Genomic DNA, 22,110 nt, shown 5'->3' with positions numbered 1-22,110 from the left:
TTTTGTTTTAATGCTTATTTAACGAAAGGACAGCAAGTAATAAACATATTAAAGTAGAACTGGGATTTACAATATTTTCTCGCTAGTGAATTCTTAGCTTATGAAAAGCTTCTGATAACCATTCCTGTGCTGGCAACAGAGGTTGGTGTAGGTCAAAGTGTTTCAGTCACGAATATGTGGACTCTTACCACAGTGCTGTATGTGGAAGATACTTTTGCTGCAGACCACGCTAACAGGTAAATTTCGTAGTAAAGTTTTTATTAACCTATTGAGAACTTACACTTTTAATATAGACAAATATCTTGTATCCTCGCCAAGAGATGGCAATTGTGTTAATAGTTGGGATAACCTTACGACGTAAATGAGGGACCACGTTGCGTTTATACCGATCTTATTTATTGGTATAAATCTTATTAATAGAGACACATCATTTACGCGCAGATGAACTTTCTAGACACTCCAAACAGATCATACAGACAGATACTATGGACAAACAGTTAGGTTATGTGCATGGAGTTTTCTGTACATAGACAAATAATAGGTTTTGATTTATCAACCGTTACAAGTATTTCTCCTTTTCTTGCTATCACTACCACACAGGTTGGCGCTACGTTAGATCCCTATATTATGTATTTCATAGTTGGAGACCCAAATTTGAAAACACGAAACATTTCTCGCCGTGAGTGTGTTTTAACTGTGACAGTCAATCCCTTTGCATAGGTAATAGAATTTTATTGTTCAGTAGATTAAAATAGTAGACCGTGCTAGAAGCAGTACAATAAATACATTATTAGTCATTTCATTCGAGGATTATTATCCATTATCATTTCTACTGTTTCTATTATTATTTGTTTGTTTTTTGAATTTCGCGCAAAGCCACTGAAGGGCTATCTCTGCTAGCCGTCTCTAATTTAGCAGTGTAAGACTAGAGTGAAAGCAGCTAGTCGTCATCACCCACCGCCAACTCTTGGGCTACTCTTTTACCAACAAATAATTGGATTGACTGTAACATTATAATGCCCTCCACTATTGAAAGGTCGAGCATGTTTGGTGCGACGGGGATTCGAACCCGCGACCCTCGGATTACGACTCGAACGCCTTAAACTACCTGGTCATTCCGGGCCTCTAACTATTATTAACCACTACCCTTTCTGCTGTTTCTAACTATTATTAACCACTATCTTTTCTGGTATTTTAAATGTTATTAACCTCTATCTTTTCTACTTTTTTTAACTATTATGACCCATTTTCCCTTTTGTTATTCTTTTAAGTATTGCTTTCTTAGTCTGGAGTATAACAGGTTTTCACTACTTTGCGAGAAAGTATAAAACCTCCATGTCGTGTCTTTGAACACACACCTAGTGACAGTCATCTTCTGATGTAAAAGTCTTTTAAGAGAAAAAGAAACATCATCATCAATACACAGATTATAACAGAACCTCTGTTAATATAAAACAAAATCCAATTCTTAATCAATACAGTTGCATTCATACATGTCTGTGTCATTTGTTCTCTCATCTATATAAACCAGACTTCCCTGCTTGGGCTTGTACCTTACGGATTTCTTTTTATCTTTATAAAATTGGCAGTTCTTTGATAAATGTTTTATTAGTTAAATCACGTTCTTTGTAGCTTATAATAGTTATAAATGTTCTCGCGATGTTCTTACTTCACTGGTTGATGGAAACAAGTAAACCTGGAGGATCATTGTGGCAAAGTAAACAAAATCTTTACTCTGTACAATCGATAAAAGTATGTCTGAAATTTAACAAAAAATGCATATGCAATTCATATATAACATTTTCACTGTCATATTTAGAATGATTCTATTGAATGGTAACATAATATTGATACTCAAACAACATTATGTTTTATTCTCATTATATAAAAAACGATTCGATTTAAATCTAATTAAAAGTTAAACTATAACATGTTTTATTGTTGTTACACAGAAAATTATTCTATTTAAATATCCCATAGTAATAATAGCTAAACTATATCACATTTTATTGTTATTATACAGATGGCACTCTGACAAGGTATCTGAATTTGAGGTGTAACCAAGAAAACTAAAGCCATATTAAGTAAAAAGTTCTAAACTTTTCAAGGTATTTAGAGTATTTTAGTAATGTCTAGATAGTATTATGTCTTCTTACCAATATATATATTCGTAGTGTATGAGTATGTTTTACGTTATCTGACAGTCAATAAATATGTTTTTATCAATATCTACAAACTTTGTGGGTTTTTTACATTATATTTCAGTAAATAAACACATCACAAATACTCAGATACTCACACACAGTTGATGACTCATCAAGTTTCAGTAGGCCTGATAAGGTAAGGTTTGTCTGGACTTCTTCCCTTTCATTTGTTAGTTTCAAGCTGAATATTTGTCTATTTATAAAACATGAGAATCAGAGGTTGTCCTATTACATTTACCCTTCCAAGGTCATGTCCATACATGGTAATCAAGGAAATATTTAATACGATTAACACATTTTATCGAACAGTTCCAATTTATTTGTTTAAGGTTCATACACATATTGAAGTAATGTTCCGTATGTATTTTTCGAGGTTTGTAAAGAGAATGTTAAAAAATAAAATTTTCCACTTATGTAACGGTTATTAAATGAATTTTTAAATTACTTTTTAAAGATGGAATTTAGTTAATGCATATAAATTATGTGGTTGACATATTGAGATTTAGATACTTTCCATCGTGTATAAGTGGCTAACCTGCTTTATTTTGGTTTTAACAATTTATAATGTAATATTGTTTAAATGTATTTTGTTGTTTGTGTGGGTGTGTGTGAACATGCAATTTTAAAGCATTATAGACTAAAGTCAGTCATAAGTACGCTAAAATCTTAAAGGTTATCCACTTCATTTACCTATATGAATTACTCTTGAAATGATACATTTTTTAAATAATTCATTTTCTGAATGAGAAATGAACAAGAGAATGCCCATAGTTCGCATAAAACCTTATAGACAGCAGCCAATTCGAAAATTTCAGTTTGTCAATTACAATAATGACGTCTGAATTGTTCTCAGAGTTCATTTCTACCTTGTGCCATTACAGGGATAAATAAGTTATTAGTTTGTATTTTCTTATAATTTTGTGTACATTCATAAATACACGTTTAGATCAATATGAAGCCATATTGTCAAATATATTATTTGTAATAATGTTGTGAAAGTAAAACTTTATTGTAACCTATATCTGGTGCATAAGACGAGTTACAGCTTATATATACATCAACAAATACTATGTGTTAATTCTTACCTGTGAAGTGATGAAAGTATACTATTTGTTAATTCTTACCTGTGGAATCATTTAAGTACACTATGTGTTAACTCTTACCTGTGGAATGATGTAAGTGCAATCCCAACATTTACTCCCTTTTCTTAATTTTTTCTTTCAATATTAGTTGTATTCTTGTGCGCCAGCAATACTAAGCATGGGGTGAGCGATTCGATGTTATTAGTCGACAGAAACTGCACCAACCAATTTAAATATAACCCCACAGTAGCGCGTCATCTGTTTTATATGGGTACAAAATATTTTTAAAAGCAGATACTCCGTTCGAAATTAATGTCACTTTAGAGATATTGGTTTGGTTTTTGAATTATCAGAAGGACGAAAAACAAGTAATTCAGACTTTTCGTTATGATATTTACAGACATTTTGTTATAAAAGAAAACATTGTATAGTATTGTAAAGTTCTGATGATATTTAAAATATTATTTTGATAAACATATGAGCCATCCTACGGTGTAGGTTGCACTGCCACATGCCTGTTGCGCGTTAAACATCTGGCTCAATCGTACTGTGTGTGTATGTGAACAGGCAAACATACTAACAACTTTCAGTAAACGATGAACTTAAATGTTAGTTTGAAATATGTAATCAAGTTTCTAAATGTATTTAGTTTATCTTTGTGATTGACAGTAGAAAAAACAAGACTGATAATTTTGTAACAAAACTTTAATATTCGATGTGATAACATAATTTTAATGTAGAATTTTCTAAATATATCATTTTATAAACTATTACTTTGGAAGAAAAATAAAGGCTCTTTAATGATCAGGTAAAATGTCTATGTGTTTTTTCTTATAACGAAACCATATCGGACTATCTGCTGTGTCTACCTAGACCAGGGGTGGGCAACATATTTTTCATAGTGGCCACAACTGTGGCTAATGAAAACAACGTTGGCCACACTATTAAAATATGTATATTTCTATTGAAAGATGTTAGTTTAATCAAAATAATCTCATTTCAACTAATCTTCAATGTGAAAAATGATGAAGGTTTTCAACAACAAGTTCGTGAAATTTGGCTGAATATCTATGCTCAATAAGCACCTCAGCTCTGCCTCTAAACTTATGTAGACTGGAGAAAATCCAGTGTAGAAAATGTCGACTCACACACCAATGTGGATCTAAACATGGAAAATAATTTTGAAATTGCTATCTTTAAATTTGGAAGACTCTCATTTATCAGAATAGTGAGCCACATCTCTCTGATAGAATTTTTTTTTTTTTTTTGCATGGTAAGCATCTCGTTTTCAAATCCACACCAAAAACCCGACTCTAAATTAAAATTATTGCTAGATAAAATCTCTACAGGATCACACAATACCGACAATTGTTCGAAATTTTATATCGGAGAAACCGGTAGTGAATTGTAAACCAGATTTACCACAGAAAATAAAAAAAAACTTCCTGTGTTTACGATCATTACAGCCCAAAGAAACGCACATCATATCTAAATAAAACACCATAATTTTATACAAACAACCAAAATCAAGAAACAGAAAATAGAATAGGTTATCTTAATGAAACAAAATAATCCTACTTTAACCAACACCTTAGAGCGTCAAAATACCGTTACTAAAGTGTTAAGCAACCTCCGGTCATGTGTTCTCTTCGATTACTACACCCTTATGCAAATTAATTGAAACAAGACGGAAAAATACGATTTTTTCAATTTTTTGCGTTTTATTTCTGAGAATCCAAAAATTACTCACAATTTAATACATGATTTGACCGCCTTTATTTTTCAGAAGATCATTAATCTGCTTTGGCATCGAGTCCACGAGTTGACTGGAATCTTTACTAATTTTTGGATCGCGGTACCACACTCAATTATAGCCTCAATTAGCTTATCTATCGTAGTACAGTTTTTTTCCCGAAGTCTTTCTTTTCAAATCGCCTAAATATTTGCAATAGGATTTAAGTCCAGAAAGTTTCCAGGCCAGTCCAGTACCATTATTCGCGTTGTAGTCATAAAATTCTTCACAAGTTTCGATGTATGGCACAGAGCCTGATCTTACTGAAAAATGCCAGATTCATCTGGAAATCTCTTTTTCAATTCTGGAACGATTCTTCTCTGCAAAACTTCGATGTACTGTGGTACTCGCATCATACCTTCTACAATATGTAAACCTCCGACGCCGTAGTAGCTGAAAAAGCCCCAAAACATCTTCAAGGGATGATTTACGAATTGATTGATGTAAGATTCTCGAAGTTTCTCACCTGGAGATCTGCAAACATGCAGACTTCTTTGACCATGTACGAAGAAATGTGTCTCGTCACTGAATAACACCTTCCTACTCTGTTCTTGCGTCCAGTTCTTGTATTTTAGACCCCATTGATACAGTTTTTTCTTCTTTGAGTTAGTAAGAAGTTGTTTTTGACTGGTCTCCTTGCCCTTCTAACGCAATTTCGAATGACGTAATATTCCTCAAAATTTCGTTATGTATCCCAAAAATAGATCGACCGTACTGCGAAACACAGCTAATGACGCCGTCTGCGTGAAAAATGACTATTAAAGGAAATCAACGGGTCCAGCGATCCTACACCGGCCGCCATGCTGAAAATATTGTAAAATGACCATTTGTTTCAATTAATTTGCACGAAGGAGTATATATACATTCAACTGTTTATGTAAATAACTTGTACCAGATGGTAATATAATCTTTTCGAAACGTTGCTCAACTTCGATAATATTTTCATCATAACCCATTTAAGCTGTCCCCAATTCTTTAATCTTCAGTTTCTGACAGTAAATATGTATACATAATAGTAGTAAGACTGAGCGAAATGTGAATTATTTAGAAACTGAATCTTCTGATAAACATTACCTTCATTGTTTAAAGTAAGGTGTTAAGGGTTAATTTTACTTATAAATAGTCTTGTCTCTCCACTTACATAGCAACAGATTGTATCTCGTCTATGGATATTACTGACAATTGTCTAATCATAATAGCAAATCAGTATCTTGTCTATGGATAATATATGATGTTACTGACAGGTTTCAATTCATAATAATATATATGTATCTGGTCTATAGATATTACATGCTATTACTAACATTTGTCCGTTTATAATAACATACCTGTATCTGGTCTATAGATATTACAAGATATTACTGGCACTTGTCTATTCATAATACAAGAACTGCATTCCAAACATTATAAATTTTCGGAATTTTTTGAATGAAATATATATATTAGTAAATTTATTATCCTGAATACGACCGTACAATTACAAACACACAGTTTGTGAAAATCGTAATTGGGAAACTGTTTTTGAGTAAATTTCAGTCATGATATTTAGAAGTTCGTAGAAATTACTACATATGAACCTTGGATATCTACAAATTATAGCTTGCTTTAAATACAATCATAAACTGTGTTGTGTTATACATGGCATGTTACTACTTAAAACTATTCGATCATAACGTGAGCTGAGTTATACGTGGTACGTTATTACAACATACTATTGGAAAAATATTGGAAAATTTGATTTACGTATCATAACCCATAGTCATAACAGCTGAAGTTTAATTAAAAACTACAATAATCTTTACATTGATTTTTTATAAATTCATAAAGAAATATCTTATAACCTTATTCAGCATATTTTTGCTTCACTTCTCGTTGTTCTTTACTTTTGAAGTGCATTTATTTTTAGTCCTAACCTACCTATTACAATCGTGGGGGCGTTATAATGTGACAGTTAATCCCACTATTCGTTGGTAAAAGAGTAGCCCAAGTCTTGGCTGTGGGTGGTGATGACTAGCTGCCTTCCTTCTAGTCTTGCACTGTTAAATTAGGGACGGCTAGCACAGATAGCCCTCGAGTAGCTTTGTGCGAAATTCAAAAACAAACAAACAAACTGTAATATCGCATTTTTGCCAGAATTTCATTTTTTTATTTGTTAATTGTATGGAGTCCAAAATAACCAAATTTACAGTTAACCCTCTTCAATTATTGTATGTATATTTGAGAACGTTTATTCCCTGCTATTCGAGCCAATACGGGCTTTCTAACCTCGCTATGAGTAATGAACCAACCGAGACTGTTCACACTTGACCTTAACCTATTTTTACTGATCACTGAGTTCTAGTACAATTAGAAAATAGCGGAAGTATTTGTGTATTAGGTTGCCCTCACGTCGCTCCTTCAATTCCAGCTTCAGACCTTCGAAAGTAAACTTTTCAATTCTAGGTTTGTCGTAAAACATTAGAATGTAAAAATTCTACATCATCTTGTATAAGATGTACACAACATAATAACTGCTGTTACTTAGTTCTCGTTGTTAATAGCATCCACTAATGTATTGTTGGGATGGCTGATGTGGGCATTAAAAACCTTATAATTAAAATAAAATATAAAAACAACGTTTCAACCACATAATATCTATACCAGCCGTCACTTTAATACATTATTACTTCAAGTTATTTTCTCATCATTATGAGATAAACTATTATATTTTGTTATTGGCGATGAACTATTTTCTTTCTTTGTCATAACACTTTTCAGTCGACCCTCATTCCTTCATTTCTCGGCGAATTAACGTGAAACTTGGTAGGTCCAATATTCCCAAACACCTTTTCCTTCATTTTATTTGGGCCTTTCTAAGGATTTTATTCAAAAGTAAAAAACAACAAAAAATGTGTAATTTGAGCTCCTGTGAGGTTATATGTACAGCAATCAAGATGAATATTAGCAGGAATATAAATTTTGATGCGTATAATTGGTAGAAAGCCACAAAAAGCTAGATTTGCCTATTCTGGGTCTTTTTTACCAATTTATATGGGCTTTGATAGAAATATACTTTTCGAGAGGTACCATTAATTGACAAACAGAAATAATGAACTTGTCCTTTTTTCATAATCCTACAAAAAGCATAACTGTAAGGTTTTTAATTTTTCTCATATTTTGTATTTGATAATTACTTTGATTTCGGCCGATTTACATGCAATTTGACACAAAGATAGTCTGTTGCAGGTCTCAAACAGTGATATAAATAATTTTAGACTGTTCTATACTTTCATGATTTTCCTGATGTTGAAGTTACCCTCACCCGCAAATTTTGGTTTATATATTTATTATTACTAAATATATACGGTATCACTTGAATTACGAATGATTTCAGTTAGACCGTCATCCAGGTTATCCAGGACGAGTTTCCACTTTGTAATATTACGTATTATGATTTCAACTGAGTTGAATTGTAATCTTTATTTAGGAATTAATTAAATGTTGCTATGTATTAAATTTACGATATTGGCAAAAAATAATTGATACACACAATTTTCTTTCTTAGCCCAAATAACGGGTATTACAAATAATTGTTTATATGCAGCGATTTATAACAGTGAGTTATAACAGTATACTATATTGCCTTCCGTTACCTTCCGCCCACCGATAGTAGCATAGATTCTGCCGGTGGGATTGTAATGTAGTCATACATGGTTGTCACTTAACACTAAAAGTTACATCCACAATATGTAAACAGAAACCAATATTGATGTAAAATCACCAATCTACAGATATTAATTATTTTCTTTGTGAGATCGAAAGTTCGTTGATAGGACAAAAGTCTAGTTGTAACAGAACAAAGAACATAGTGTTGTTTTTAGATAGTATAGGATTATTCACGTGAAGTTGAATGTAAGTATCCTAAACGTGTTCTCGTAATCATATTTGCATTTTTTTATGTAAAACTAAGCTGAACAGTTTTTAGATCAGACGTTCACAAATAGTTCAGTGGTTCGTGTACCAGACAGAACAAGTGAAGGCATTCTTGTAAGCTACGTTTATGATTTGTTAATTTTCATGTCTATTTTCCATTGGGAGCGGGAGATTACGTAATAATCTGGAATTCTCACGCAGTTTTAATTCATGAACAATCTGCAAACCCAAAACATTCCCATCATACTGTATAACATTAGAAGCGTTTATTATTAGAACAAGGTGTTGGAAACCTACTTAGGATATGACATTTCCAATTACGTGTGATGTCGGACGGAATTATTATAGTTACACATACAATAGCAATTTCTCACCGACCTTTGGACTTGTTAGAAAAGAATCTTTAAGTTGATATTTTTCTACTGCAATGGACATGTGTTTTATTAATATTATACATCAGTGAACATGACATCATCTGACCAATGTAATTTTAACAGAGTCGTTGATATTTTGTGACGTATATTAAAATATGTAATTTAAAATATATTCTTATAATATTAAAATATGTAATTAAGTGGAGGCTTTGAGAAATGAATGTCAATTTTTATTTTTCAAAGAAATAATTAACCTTATCAAACATTTAGTAGTTTTTATAACAAAATATCCTAATAGTGATTACATAGCTGCTGTTTTACCCAACAAAACTGTGTTCATTTTAAGACGACCATGAGGTTGTAACATCTGATGATATTATCCACATCCCCCGGTTTTGCTGTAACGACAGAAGTTACATCTGATAGATCAGAGTTGATGAGTCTTCTTCCTTTCCTCATTAACTCGGTTATTAAAAATTTCTTTTCTGATATCGTTCAAAAAATAACATCAATTAATAAATTATGCCAGTCAATAACGGCGAGCTTAGAAGTGGCATCAGTTGCAGTTAAACTGATCTATATTTGTTATAGATCAAAAAAAAAAATCATTTGTTGTCTGAAGTCCTACGTCAAAAATCATAACCAAAATGTATGGAATATTATCAAAATATATTGTAAGTATTGTTTTAAGAGTGTAGAATCCAATTGTGTTGATTAATATAAGTGTTGATTGAAATGTTTAGATTCGAGTGGTGTAGGACAACACTAATTACTCGTGTTGAGTAACGTAAGTATTGTTTGAAGAGTTTAGAATACAGTAGTGTAGAACAACACTAGTTACGAGAAATGAGTAATGTAAGTATTGTTTGAAGTATTTAGAAAACAGTAGTGTAGAAAAACACTAGTTACTAGTATTTAGAAAACAGTAGTGTAGAAAAACACTCGTTACTAGTGTCGAGTAACGTGAGTATTGTATGAAGAGTTTAGAATACAGTGTTGTACAACAACACTTACTGCTAGGGTTGATAAATCTAAGTATTGTTTGAAGTGTACAGAATACAGTAGAGTAGGACAGCACTAAATACTAGTGTTGTGTAACGTAAGTATTGTTTGAAAACTTTATAATCTACTAATGTAGGACAACAATAATTACTAGTCTTTATTAAAGTAACTATTATTTGAAGAGTTTAGAATATAGTAGTGTAGAACAACACTAATTATTAGTTTTGAGTAACGTAACTGTTGTTTGAGGAGCTCAGAATCCAACAGTGTTAAATTACGTAAGAATTCTTTGATAGATTGTTTAAGCAGAAGAATCGGTGTAAGAGTTTAGAATCCATTTGTGTAGAACAACACTAATTACTAGTGTTGAGTTAACGTCAGTATTTTTTGAAGAGTTTAGTGTACAATACTGTAAGACAATACTAATTGCTAGTGTTGAGCAGGGTAAGAATTGTTTTGACGAGTTTAGAATTAGGTAGTTTTGATTAACATCACTGTTGTCACTATTCCAATAGCGTGGAACAACAGCAGTTACTAATGTTGAGAAACGTGAGTATTGTTTGAAGAGTTTAGAATACAGTAGTGTATAACTACACTAATTATTAGTTTTGAGTAACGAGTTATTTTCGAATGTTGAATTTTTTCGAAATAATATATAAATAACACAAGTACGAAATACTCACAGGTGTTGAGTAAATTAGTAGTAATATATTTATAAATAACACAAACAGGAGATTCTGATAAGCGTTGAAGAAATTAGTAGTAATATATACATAAATAACACAAATATGAGATTCTGACAAGTATTGAGGAAAGTAGTAGTAATATATTTATAAATAACACAAACAGGAGATTCTGATAAGTGTTGAAGAAATTAGTAGTAATATAAATATATATATAACATAAACACCCAATATACTGCTTAAAAAATATGTGTTTCTTCTGTTATATGTAAATATATGTACATGTTGTAATAATTTACTTGGGTACGACGGATAATGCGCTGATAGAATTCAATAGTCTAAATCCATGAAACACCCCAAACATGTTGCCTGTGTTTGTAACGCTTGTGACCTGGTGGCCCGGGATGGCCAAGCGTGTTAAGGCGTTTGACTCGTAATCCGAGGGTCGCAGGTTCGCGCCTGCGTCGCGCTAAACATGCTCGCCCTCCCAGCCGTGGGGGCGTATAATGTGACGGTCAATCCCACTATTCGTTGGTAAAAGAGTAGCACAAGAGTTGGCGGTGGGTGGTGATGACTAGCTGCCTTCCCTCTAGTCTTACACTGCTAAATTAGGGACGGCTAGCACAGAGGGACTAGAGGGAAGGCAGCTAGTCATCACCACCCACCGCCTATTCTTGGGCTATTCTTTTACCAAGGAATAATAAAATTGACCGTTACATTATAACGCCCTCATAGCTGAAAGGCCGAGCATGATTGGCGCGATCGGGATTCGAACCCGCGGCCTTCCGATTACGAGTCAAACGCCTTAACACGCTTGGCCATCCCGGGCCACCAGGTCACAAAAGCAAAGTTTGAAAAGAAAAATAGGTTTGTTTTTGTTTGTGTGTTTGTTTTTTGAAATTCGCACAAAGCAACTCGAGAGCGATCTGTGCTGGCCGTCCCTAATTTAGCAGTGTAAGACTAGAGGGAAAGCTGCTTGTCATCACCACCCACCGCCATGTCTTGGGCTACTCTTTTACCAACGAATAGTTGGATTGACCGTCACATAATAACGCCCACACGGCTGACAGGACGAGCATGTTGGGCGCGACCGGTATTCGAACCAGCGATCCTCGAATTACGAGTCGAACGTCTTAACACGCTTGGCCATGGCGAGCCACCAGGTCACAAAAGCAAAGTTTGAAGAGAAAAATAGGTGTTTTTTTTTCTAAAAGAACAATATGTTAATTTTAACTTACTCAACCGTATAATAAATTACACTATGTAACGCAAATTTTGTTCCTGGATTGTATGTGTTATTTCTTTTCATTGCGTATTTTAAAAAATGGCCATTCCCTTCAAACTTTGCTTTTGTGGCCTGATAATGAATTTTAGAAATTAACCTATTTTAAACCTATGTAAAAACGGGAAAATTTACACATTTTCATTTACATAAGGTCTGAATAAATAATATACGAATCAATATTTACATGTATTTGTACTAAAGTTATACAAACATGATTAGAAGTGAATAGTTTTTCGACGTTTGCCACTATAATGTAAATCACTTTCACGTATCAGCCCCCAAATATGGATTCCCATCATGTTTCGTTATACGCTCCCGGGTCACAAAAGCAAAGTTTGAAGAAAAAAATAGGTCTTTTCCATGTACTTTAGGCATAATCAATTGGGAAATAACACTTTCTGCCCAGGAACAAGAAAAAGTAAACATTTGGTTACATAGTTTAATTTTCAGTACTAAAAGAACTATAATTTATACAATGTGATGTATACAATAAATAACAATAGATTTAAATCACCCTTAAAAGAGCAGAATATATACATTTACTAATTACTTGATTCAACAACTTTCACATCGCAGTATGTTTAAGGTTTTGATTCGCCGTTATACAAGTGTTTAATGGATGCTTCATGTATGTTTTTGAAGATTGGTAAATAAAATCTTCTAAAAAAACAAGGACAATAAAGATTTAATTACAGGTTGAAATTACACCACTCTTTGAACAGTTTTTTACTAAACAAATTTTTAAAAAGTTATTATATCAGCATGAAATTTACTTACTGCATAAAAACTATATGGTTAAAGTGTCCAATGCTTTGTACAGAGTTACTCGCCATCACATATGAGAGGTTATTCTTTTTCGATTTTGGTTTTACAATGTTTTTTTTTATATTGAAACATGCAATATTATGATAATTTTAAGACGTCATAGCACAAAAAGCAGTCGTAAGTAAACTCTTATCTACAAAATTAACCATTTCAATTATGTTATGATTTACTCTTATAATGATAAATCTCTTTAAGTAACATGATTTTTGAAAGAGCGATCAAATGAAAAATGCCATGGAATATTAGTGCACGTAAAATTACATAGATGGCAGCAGGCTCGAAAGGATAAGTTGGTCGTCAGTTGCACTGAGCAGGAGAATTATGCACTACTACCTTGTACCATCCATCACACGAGTAAATGACTTATTCTAAGTTTGATCCAATGGAAGAAAGGTCCACCTTCAGGAAAAGCGCACGGGTTATACGATTTTATAATATTTCATCATTCTGTACGCGTTCATTGTTACACGTTTAGATGTGTATTCATGTAAATATACATTACACAGGTCACAGATTTGTCAGTATACATACATGTATAGGTACACATATATGTACGAGGTCTGTTCAAAAAATACGCGGACTATTTGAATTGCGCGGCTCCAGTTGGTTTCATGGGAATCCGCTTGGTGTCGCTAGATTCGCACAGATTAGCTGATTACGACGCCATTTCCCGATTGCAGATATAGATATCTTCATTTGTGTATTATCTACGCGGTTTTAAGTGAAGTGCGATTTTTTCGTTTGGCGGATTTCAGAATGAATGACCTGAAGGAGCAACGACTTGCTGTGAAATTTTGTGTTAAACTTGGAAAATCTGCGACTGAAACTTTTGCTATGCTTAACACGGCTTACGGTGATGTTGCTATGAATCGTACGGCATATTTCAAGTGGCATGAACGTTATAAGGATGGTCAACAGTCCATTGAAGATGATGAGCGTCCTGGACGTCCTTCCACGTCAACTGACGACCCACACGTCGACAAAATCAACACCCTGGTGCGGGCAAATCGACGTCTGACTGTCAGGGAGCTTGCTGAAGAGTGTGGGATATCAGTTGGATCTTGTTACGAGATTTTGACCGAAAAATTGAAGATGCACCGCGTTGCTGCGAAATTTGTGACTCAGAACTAGTGAGTTTTTGGCCAAACACTCGATCACTGTTCTTCCCCACCCCCCTACTCACCTGACCTTGCTCCTTGCGATTGTTTCTTGTTCCCCAAACTCAAAAGACCCTTGAAAGGAAGAAGATTTGAGACGATTCCCAAGATTAAAGCAAATTAAGCTGGAGGACATTACAAAAGAAGCGTACCAGGACTGTTTCAACAAGTGGAAACACCGTTGGGATAAGTGTGTGCGTTGGGAAGAAGGGTACTTTGAAAGGGTCCCAGACCTGTAACTTCTAAATAAGGTACATTTTGTTTTATGACGTCAGTCCGCGTATTTTTTGAACAGCCCTCGTACATATACATAAGACAAGTCATGATTTTGTCAGTATATATAGATGTATACATGTATATACATGTACTATTACATGAGACGAGTCGTACTTTTTATCAGTATATATACGTGTATACATGCACAGATATATGTACATACAGATAAGTCATATTTTAACAGTATATATATATATATATGTACATATACACAAGTCATAGATCTATGCACACATATTTATGTATGTATACATAAGTAACAGTTTTATCAGCATATATACATGTATACATACACATGTAAATATATACAAAATAGAATTTTGTCAGAATATATACAAATATGTACACACATATCTAAATATACATAAGTCATAGTTTTGTCAATATATATACCGGTATGCACAAACATATATATGTACATATACATAAGTAATAGTTCTGTCAGTATATTTAGATGTATGACCACACAATTATGTACAAATAAACAAGTGACAGTTTTGTCAGTATATATTCAGGTATACACAAACACATGTATATACATATATGTAATTCATATATACCTATATATTAACATCAAATTAGCGATGTCAAAAAAAACTCAGTAGTGATGTTGATGTTTACAATACTATAACAGTATATTTACATCCAATCAGTAATATGAAGTATATCTAAGTAGTGATGTTGTTGTTTAGATTAATATAACTATATATTAACAACCAATCGGTGATATCAAGTATAACTAAGAAGTGATGTTGATGTTTACCTTACCATAACAATATAACACATATTTAAATTTAAAATTGGCCCAATGTAAAAATTGCTGTATTTTCGAAAAGTTACTCAGTTCAGTAGGATCGCCAGTAAACACTAAGTTTATTACACATGAATTTTAGCTTTGTGGAGTTTATTACTATTATTGTAAATAAATATAAGAACCTATATTATTAGCGATATATTCCTAATGTTTTTCTTTATGTGCCCATTATTTTGCTAATATAACTTCAATCGGAGCTATCAACTAAATGCTGAAACTAGATTAGTGAGTTTGTAAGTTTTCGGCAATTTCTTAAGAAAGTTTATAACAAAATAATTAGCTAATAAATATAAATTCAGGACACATATGTTTTATTATTATATTTCACTGTTTGTAAGTTTCTGAAGAAGAACAGGTTACTATTTCATTTAAATGGGTAAAGAGTCACACAAACCATAAAACATGTGCAAGCATATTATATCTTTACAATAGTGCATTACATAATAACTGATAGTTTCTCCAAGGACAAACGTTTGGGTCGTTTCTTCCACAACAAAAGTAAATTCTTATCTCACAAATGTATGCCAGGAACTAACCTTTACAAGTATGTCTTGAGCGAAATAATGTATTGTTGTACTTTAGCTAATTACTTTACACTGAATTTTCAATGCTATGTGAATAAATGTATCCAAATGTAAACTTGAGAACAGAGTGTTTGATGACAAGAAATGATTAAGTTGTATTCCTAAGAGAAATGCATTTCTTAATAATTTGAGGGTCACGGGTTGTAATCCCCGTCACAACAAACATGCTCGCCCTTAGAGTCGTTGGGGCATTATAATGTGAAGGTCAATCCCAATATTCTTTGATAAAATAGTAGCCCAAGAGTTAGCGGTGGGTGGTGATGACTAGCTGCCTTTTCTCTAGTCTTACACAGTTAGACTAAATTAGGGACGGCTAGTACAAACAGTTCTCCTTTAGCTTTGCGCGAAATTTAAAATAAACCAAACCAGTATAACGTTACATCGGGCAATAAAATGTTACTAATGAATTAATCAGTTCGGTGCCAGTTAGACAAAATTAACGTGACTGTACGTCAGTGATCGAGTTAATCAGTTATTGTATGAATATTTTGTTATCCATTGAACATTAAGAAAATCTAACTTTTGTAACTAATTTAGGCTAAGGTAGTTTAGGAATTTCTGTTGAAACGTTACTGGTGAAATTAGGCTTACTAGTAAATGAAACTCGTACAGAAGTTTACTAACAAAATTAATTAGTTATTGGACTGGACTTTACATTACTTTTTATGAAATAATCCAACAGATAACAGATTATATGTCAAGAACATCCGATATGTTTAGTGATGTAAAGTTACTAAAATATCAACATATGATAAATAACCTGTATATTCTTGTAATTTTTATTTAGTATACTGATATTCAAGTTTTAGAAAATCTACATGTGCTGCTTGTAGACTGAATTCAGTACGTGGGTTACGATCCAAATACACTAAATTATTAAAAAAAAAAGATTTATATGAATTTGTTCTGTGTAAAACTGATGGTTTCTGTGCTGAACATTATCAAACAATAATTTAGTATAGCCTAATGAAATTTTAACTTTTTATGTTGTCCTTTATTTCATGAACCTACAATATTTCTTCAGATGTTCCTTAGTATACATTAGTTATTATAGTGAATAAATTAAAATGGCTTTTTATTGGCCTGGCTTTGAATCTGTGTTTACAATGTATCTTATTGAATTTAAGATTCCAGAATAACTTGGGAATTATATTAGTTTATTTTTTTTAAAGAACAAAGCTACATTGTGGTAACTGTTGTGTCCACCATAGGGAAATGAAACTGTGGATTTTGGTGTGTTAAGTATGCAGAATGGGCATTTTAAGTTATATCATCCAAGTTTTCATTTTTATAACCATGTTAGGATTTACAGTAATAACTTGTTGATAGGATGTGTAAAAGCCAAGATGATCGTAACCTGAATAAAAACTAAATTAATATAACCACAACATAAAACCACATTACCAGGTGCAACTTACTACTGGCCATTAAATGTGGTGATGTGATACATAATGGCTTAACACTTCATTTCAATGATACAGTTTAACAGTTCCAACACAAACTGAAGTTATAAGATTCTACTAACTTTTCTAGCAGGGGTGTTGCATTATATTAGTGTTGCAACATTTTCCACTGGTCGAATGGATAGTAGCCATCAATAACAGCCTAAAATTGATGATAGAATGACCACTCAAATGGTGATGATGTCCCAAATACAGAGAAACCGAGGATTCTTGTATCATAAAACATTTTAACAGTAACCAGTTTGACAGAATGTTCATGTTCTATTCACTAATTCTTACACCTTATTTCACGATGATAAAAACCATCTGTTGTATTGTTACATCCTATTTCACTGTGATAAAAACCATGTTGTATGTTACAACCTATCTCACTACGATAACATCCATCAGTTACATTGTTACATCCTATTTGATTTTGATAAAACCATCTGTTGTATTGTTACACCCTATTTCACTGTGATAAAAACCATGCTGTATTGTTACATCTTATTTGATTATAAGGAAAACCATGCTGTATTGTTACATCCTATTTGATTATGATGAAATCCATGTTGTTTCATTACATCCTATTTCACTGTGATAAAAACCATGTTGCATTGTTTCGTCACACTTCACCATGTTAAAAACCATCTGTTGTATTATGTCCTATTTCACTCTGATAAAAACCATCTGTTGTACAATTACATCCTATTTCATTACGATAAAAAACATTTGTTGTATTGTTTCTTCCTATTTCACCATTATAAACACCATCTGTTATATTGTTTCTTCCTATTTCATCGTGATCAACACTGTCTGTTGTATTGCTACATCCTATTTCACTATAAAAAAACCATCTGTCATATTTATAGGTCCTATTTCACTATGATAAAAACCATCTATTGTATTGTTACATCCCATTTCACCGTGATAAAAACCATTTGTTGTATTGTTACATCCCATTTTGCCGTGATAAAAACCATTTGTTGTATTGTTACATCCTATTTCGCTATTATAAAAAAAATTTAAATTTTTACCTAAATCTTGTATTTTAATATTTTCTTTCTAAAATGATACACCAGTTTCCCTTTTTGTAACAATTTTGTGTGGAAACATTCTGAATTCTTTCAATCAATGACTCAATTTCTCCTTAATGACATGGTAGAATCTGTGAAATGTTTTATCAGCACTAGTAGTTTGTATATCACAAGCAGTAGGTAGTTTTCTACACCATGGAACTAACATGTCTTGTTGTTTGAAACAAGTTCTCTTTGTATGAATGGGAAGTTTACAGTCTGAGGTTTCAAGTATAACTGACTTGCACAGGATTGGTTAGATAATGATTTCAGCCGAGCCACACAAATTGTTTAATTTTGCTTCTTTGGATGATTTCAAATAATTTGAGGGACCAACAATTTTGTCCTGCTCCTTAGCCCACACATATACTAATGCTTGACTACCTGGACGAAGAAGCCTCACTAATTCTTGTATTGTAAGTAAACGTCGATTCTACAACAGAGAAAAAATTATAATGATCATAAAATAAACTTACCAGTTGACAGAAATCAAACAAATTAACAGATTATTAGAATTTAGAACTTTCCAATATTTGTAAAATCTGTTGATTGGTTGGAGAAGTGTGAAGAAATAGTTACTTTAATTTGAAACAGTTTATTGTTTCTTTCAATAAAACTAAATAGTAATAATGTTTCTAGTCTACCTCTGAGTTGAGATTCCTAAAAATGAATTACGTCAAACCAAACTGACATTAATTACTACAAACAATTTTCTGTGAAATATATATACACACATAATTATCCATGGTATTCAAAGACCATCACAATAATTTCATTTTATAAACATTATGGTTTAATGAACCAAATGAAGTGAACAAACAACTCTTTAATATGTGTAAACAAGTGTAAGATTAGAACAATGTATACTTTATCACATAATCTAATGGTACTAACTGGAAAATTAAATAAATAATGGTCATGTTAGCGTAAAGTACAATTTACTACAAGACTATATACTCAATAAATCTATACAACAAATTCTCATAGTGTTGACTGGAAGACAACATAAACAAGTGTAATGTTAGAACTATAAAACTATACAACATAGTAACAGTGCTAACTGGAAAACCATATAAAGAGGTGTAACGTTTGAACTATAAAACTATACAACATATTCTGATAGTGTTAACTGGAAAACCATATAAAGTGTAATGTTAGAACCATAAAAGTATACAAGATGTTCTGATAGCATTAACTGGAAAACTGTATAAACAAGTGTAATGTTAGAGCTATAAAACCATACAACATATTCTGATACTGCTGATTATAAGACTATAAATTAGTGCTGAACATGAACAAAGAAAGTAATTTGTTATGGTTCCAATTCATGTGTTGTTTTTATCAGAAGTTTGCTCTTTTTGCTTGGTTTTATTCTTGTATTAATTTGTGAAGAAAAATGTTTTTAATGAAACCATATAAAAACATGTCACCCAGTGGCAGATGAATGTTGAGAAATGGAGTAGGAATAAACATCTCATTGAGTTACGTGAAGAGTGCACATCAGTATCAAGTGCATGACACCAAGACTGTAGTGTAAGTGTGAGACTAGATGTGATACTTATAGAAGATGTTGGTGTACTTTTGGTCTCCTGGAAAACTTTTCAGTGACCCCTTCTCTACATTACTGAGTGTGATACAGGTAAAGAATCTTGGTGTTATTCACTGAAGAAGTACCTTCACCTTACTTGCTAGATGGTGAATTACAGCAATACATATGCATGCATCTGCTTCTTAACTTCTCAGAGGAAGGTGAAGCAAGTCTGCTAAAACACTTCCATTCCTCTCTGGCGACAAATGTTTCCAAGACTGGCACTTTGATCACATCCAATCTGTCCAGAACAGGTTTGGTTATAATTTTCAACAGAGAATCACAGCACATGATTATCAAAGAACTGGTTCATACATATTTGTATTAAGAAATGTTCATTTACTCTTTTATTTTAGTTGATAAAATGAAACAATTGTTATAGGAATCTTACACACAAATAATCAAACTTTTGATTATTTAAAACAAGGTTGAGAACAAGAAACATGTCTTCTCATAGGTTGTCAATAATTAATTATGCAGTTATGAAAGACTTATGTTAATGTTTAGCTTTATGAATGGAAAGACAAAGAAAAATAATGGTTAAAAAGTGAAACAAATGATGGAGATTATAACATTTCACTTAAAATTTAGATACAGAAAACACCTAATGGTTTATTAGAAACAACAAAGATATGTTAATGAAGTATACTTACCTTTTCATACACTACATGTTATACACTATAGAACTAAATGTACATTGTTATACATACTTGAAATAAACCTATTTTGCACACACATCAGTAATTAATAAATCTACAACATATACAAACAATAGTCAAGTCAATAAGTAAAGCATATACATACAAGGTTCACCTAAATAAGTAATAGATGTACAAATGGCCACATAACCGATGTATCTGGATATCTCACAAAATGCCATACCTCCATATTGTAACATAAGCTTTCTCAATGTCAATGAATATTGATACAAGATGTTGTTCTTTGAGAAAGGAACCAAACAAGATGAGTATTAACCATCCTCTCCAAGGTCTTATAGAGACAGCTGGTCACAGCAATTTAATACAACACATTAAATTACTTTAAAATATGACATGATGTTAATATGTAAATGTCTTTGTGTAATTTTCCAGCTCATCATTTTTTATTCATTACAATGGTAGCATGCTTTTATTTAATTTCTCTGCTCCAGAATTTTAAAGCTGTCCACAATATACAGTATCCTGCTGCATTAATATCTGAAAAGAGCCTGAAACATTAACAATAAACCTACATATAATTATCTGCTATTTACATCCTAGGATATACTGTGCATAGGAGATAAGAATAACTACTTCCACTAAGGATTTGGAGAGTTTACATCCAGAATAATTACTTCCACCAAAGTCTTGTGGAGTTTACACCCAGGATCACTACTTTCACCAAAAATTTGTGGAGTTTACTTTTAATGTCTACTGTAAGACTATGTCAGATGACATAAATCTGCAATTACCAGTACCTGAAAGAAAAAAGATAATTTGTAATATCTTCCTTTGGTTTTTTGACGTTCTGACATAAACCCTGTGTGAAAACAAATCTATTGGCATTTAAAAAAGATTTTGACCACTACCTGATAACTGAATTGAAATTAAAGTAAAAGTTGTGAATCTCAGAACCAGAGTAAGCTAAAGATCCCTTAGCCTAATATTAATAACCTTTCAAGTTGCTCTGGGGCCTATTAGGCCCCACTTTTCGTAGGAGTGTTAAGTTGTTATGAACCAAGTTACCAAATACTGATGTGTTTGTTTCTGTTCATACTTGTATTTGTGTTGCAGTTTTGCATGATGTGTTTCATGTTAACATGGATATGATGATAATATGTGTTTCTTATTTTGAGCATTTGTTTAATTTCCTTTGTAGAATATGGTGAGTTCTACGTTTAATGCCTAGCTGTAGAAGAAATGCTGACCACATATGTTCTGTGAAAGGAGATAAATTTGAATATCTGCATAAAGCTGTATCAGCTGCTCATAAGTTTATAGAAATGATTATCTAGTTAAAACGTTTTCATAATTTC

The 22,110-nt window shown here is 32.4% G+C and overlaps 1 protein-coding gene and 1 long non-coding RNA gene across 3 annotated transcripts in view; one reads left to right on the top strand and one right to left on the bottom strand.

Annotated features, from left to right (window-relative positions):
• Positions 1-2,228, top strand: part of LOC143240586 (big defensin-like) — a 31,179-nt gene extending 28,951 nt beyond the window's left edge. For both annotated transcript variants that reach the window (XM_076483269.1, XM_076483266.1), the window contains exons 4-5: positions 109-236; positions 2,024-2,228. In XM_076483269.1, the coding sequence (XP_076339384.1) occupies positions 109-233 (125 nt within the window). In that variant the 3' untranslated portion in view covers positions 234-236; positions 2,024-2,228. The remainder of the gene's footprint in view (positions 1-108; positions 237-2,023) is intronic.
• Positions 1-22,110, bottom strand: part of LOC143240589 (uncharacterized) — a 49,393-nt gene that overhangs the window by 13,874 nt on the left and 13,409 nt on the right. The gene's annotated exons all lie outside the window — the stretch shown is intronic.

This window comes from Tachypleus tridentatus, chromosome 13 (assembly GCF_004210375.1).
Source record: "Tachypleus tridentatus isolate NWPU-2018 chromosome 13, ASM421037v1, whole genome shotgun sequence".
Taxonomy (NCBI): Eukaryota; Metazoa; Arthropoda; class Merostomata; order Xiphosura; family Limulidae; genus Tachypleus; species Tachypleus tridentatus.
Note: the sequence above shows the minus strand (reverse complement) of the source record. Positions and strands in the feature narration are given on the sequence as shown.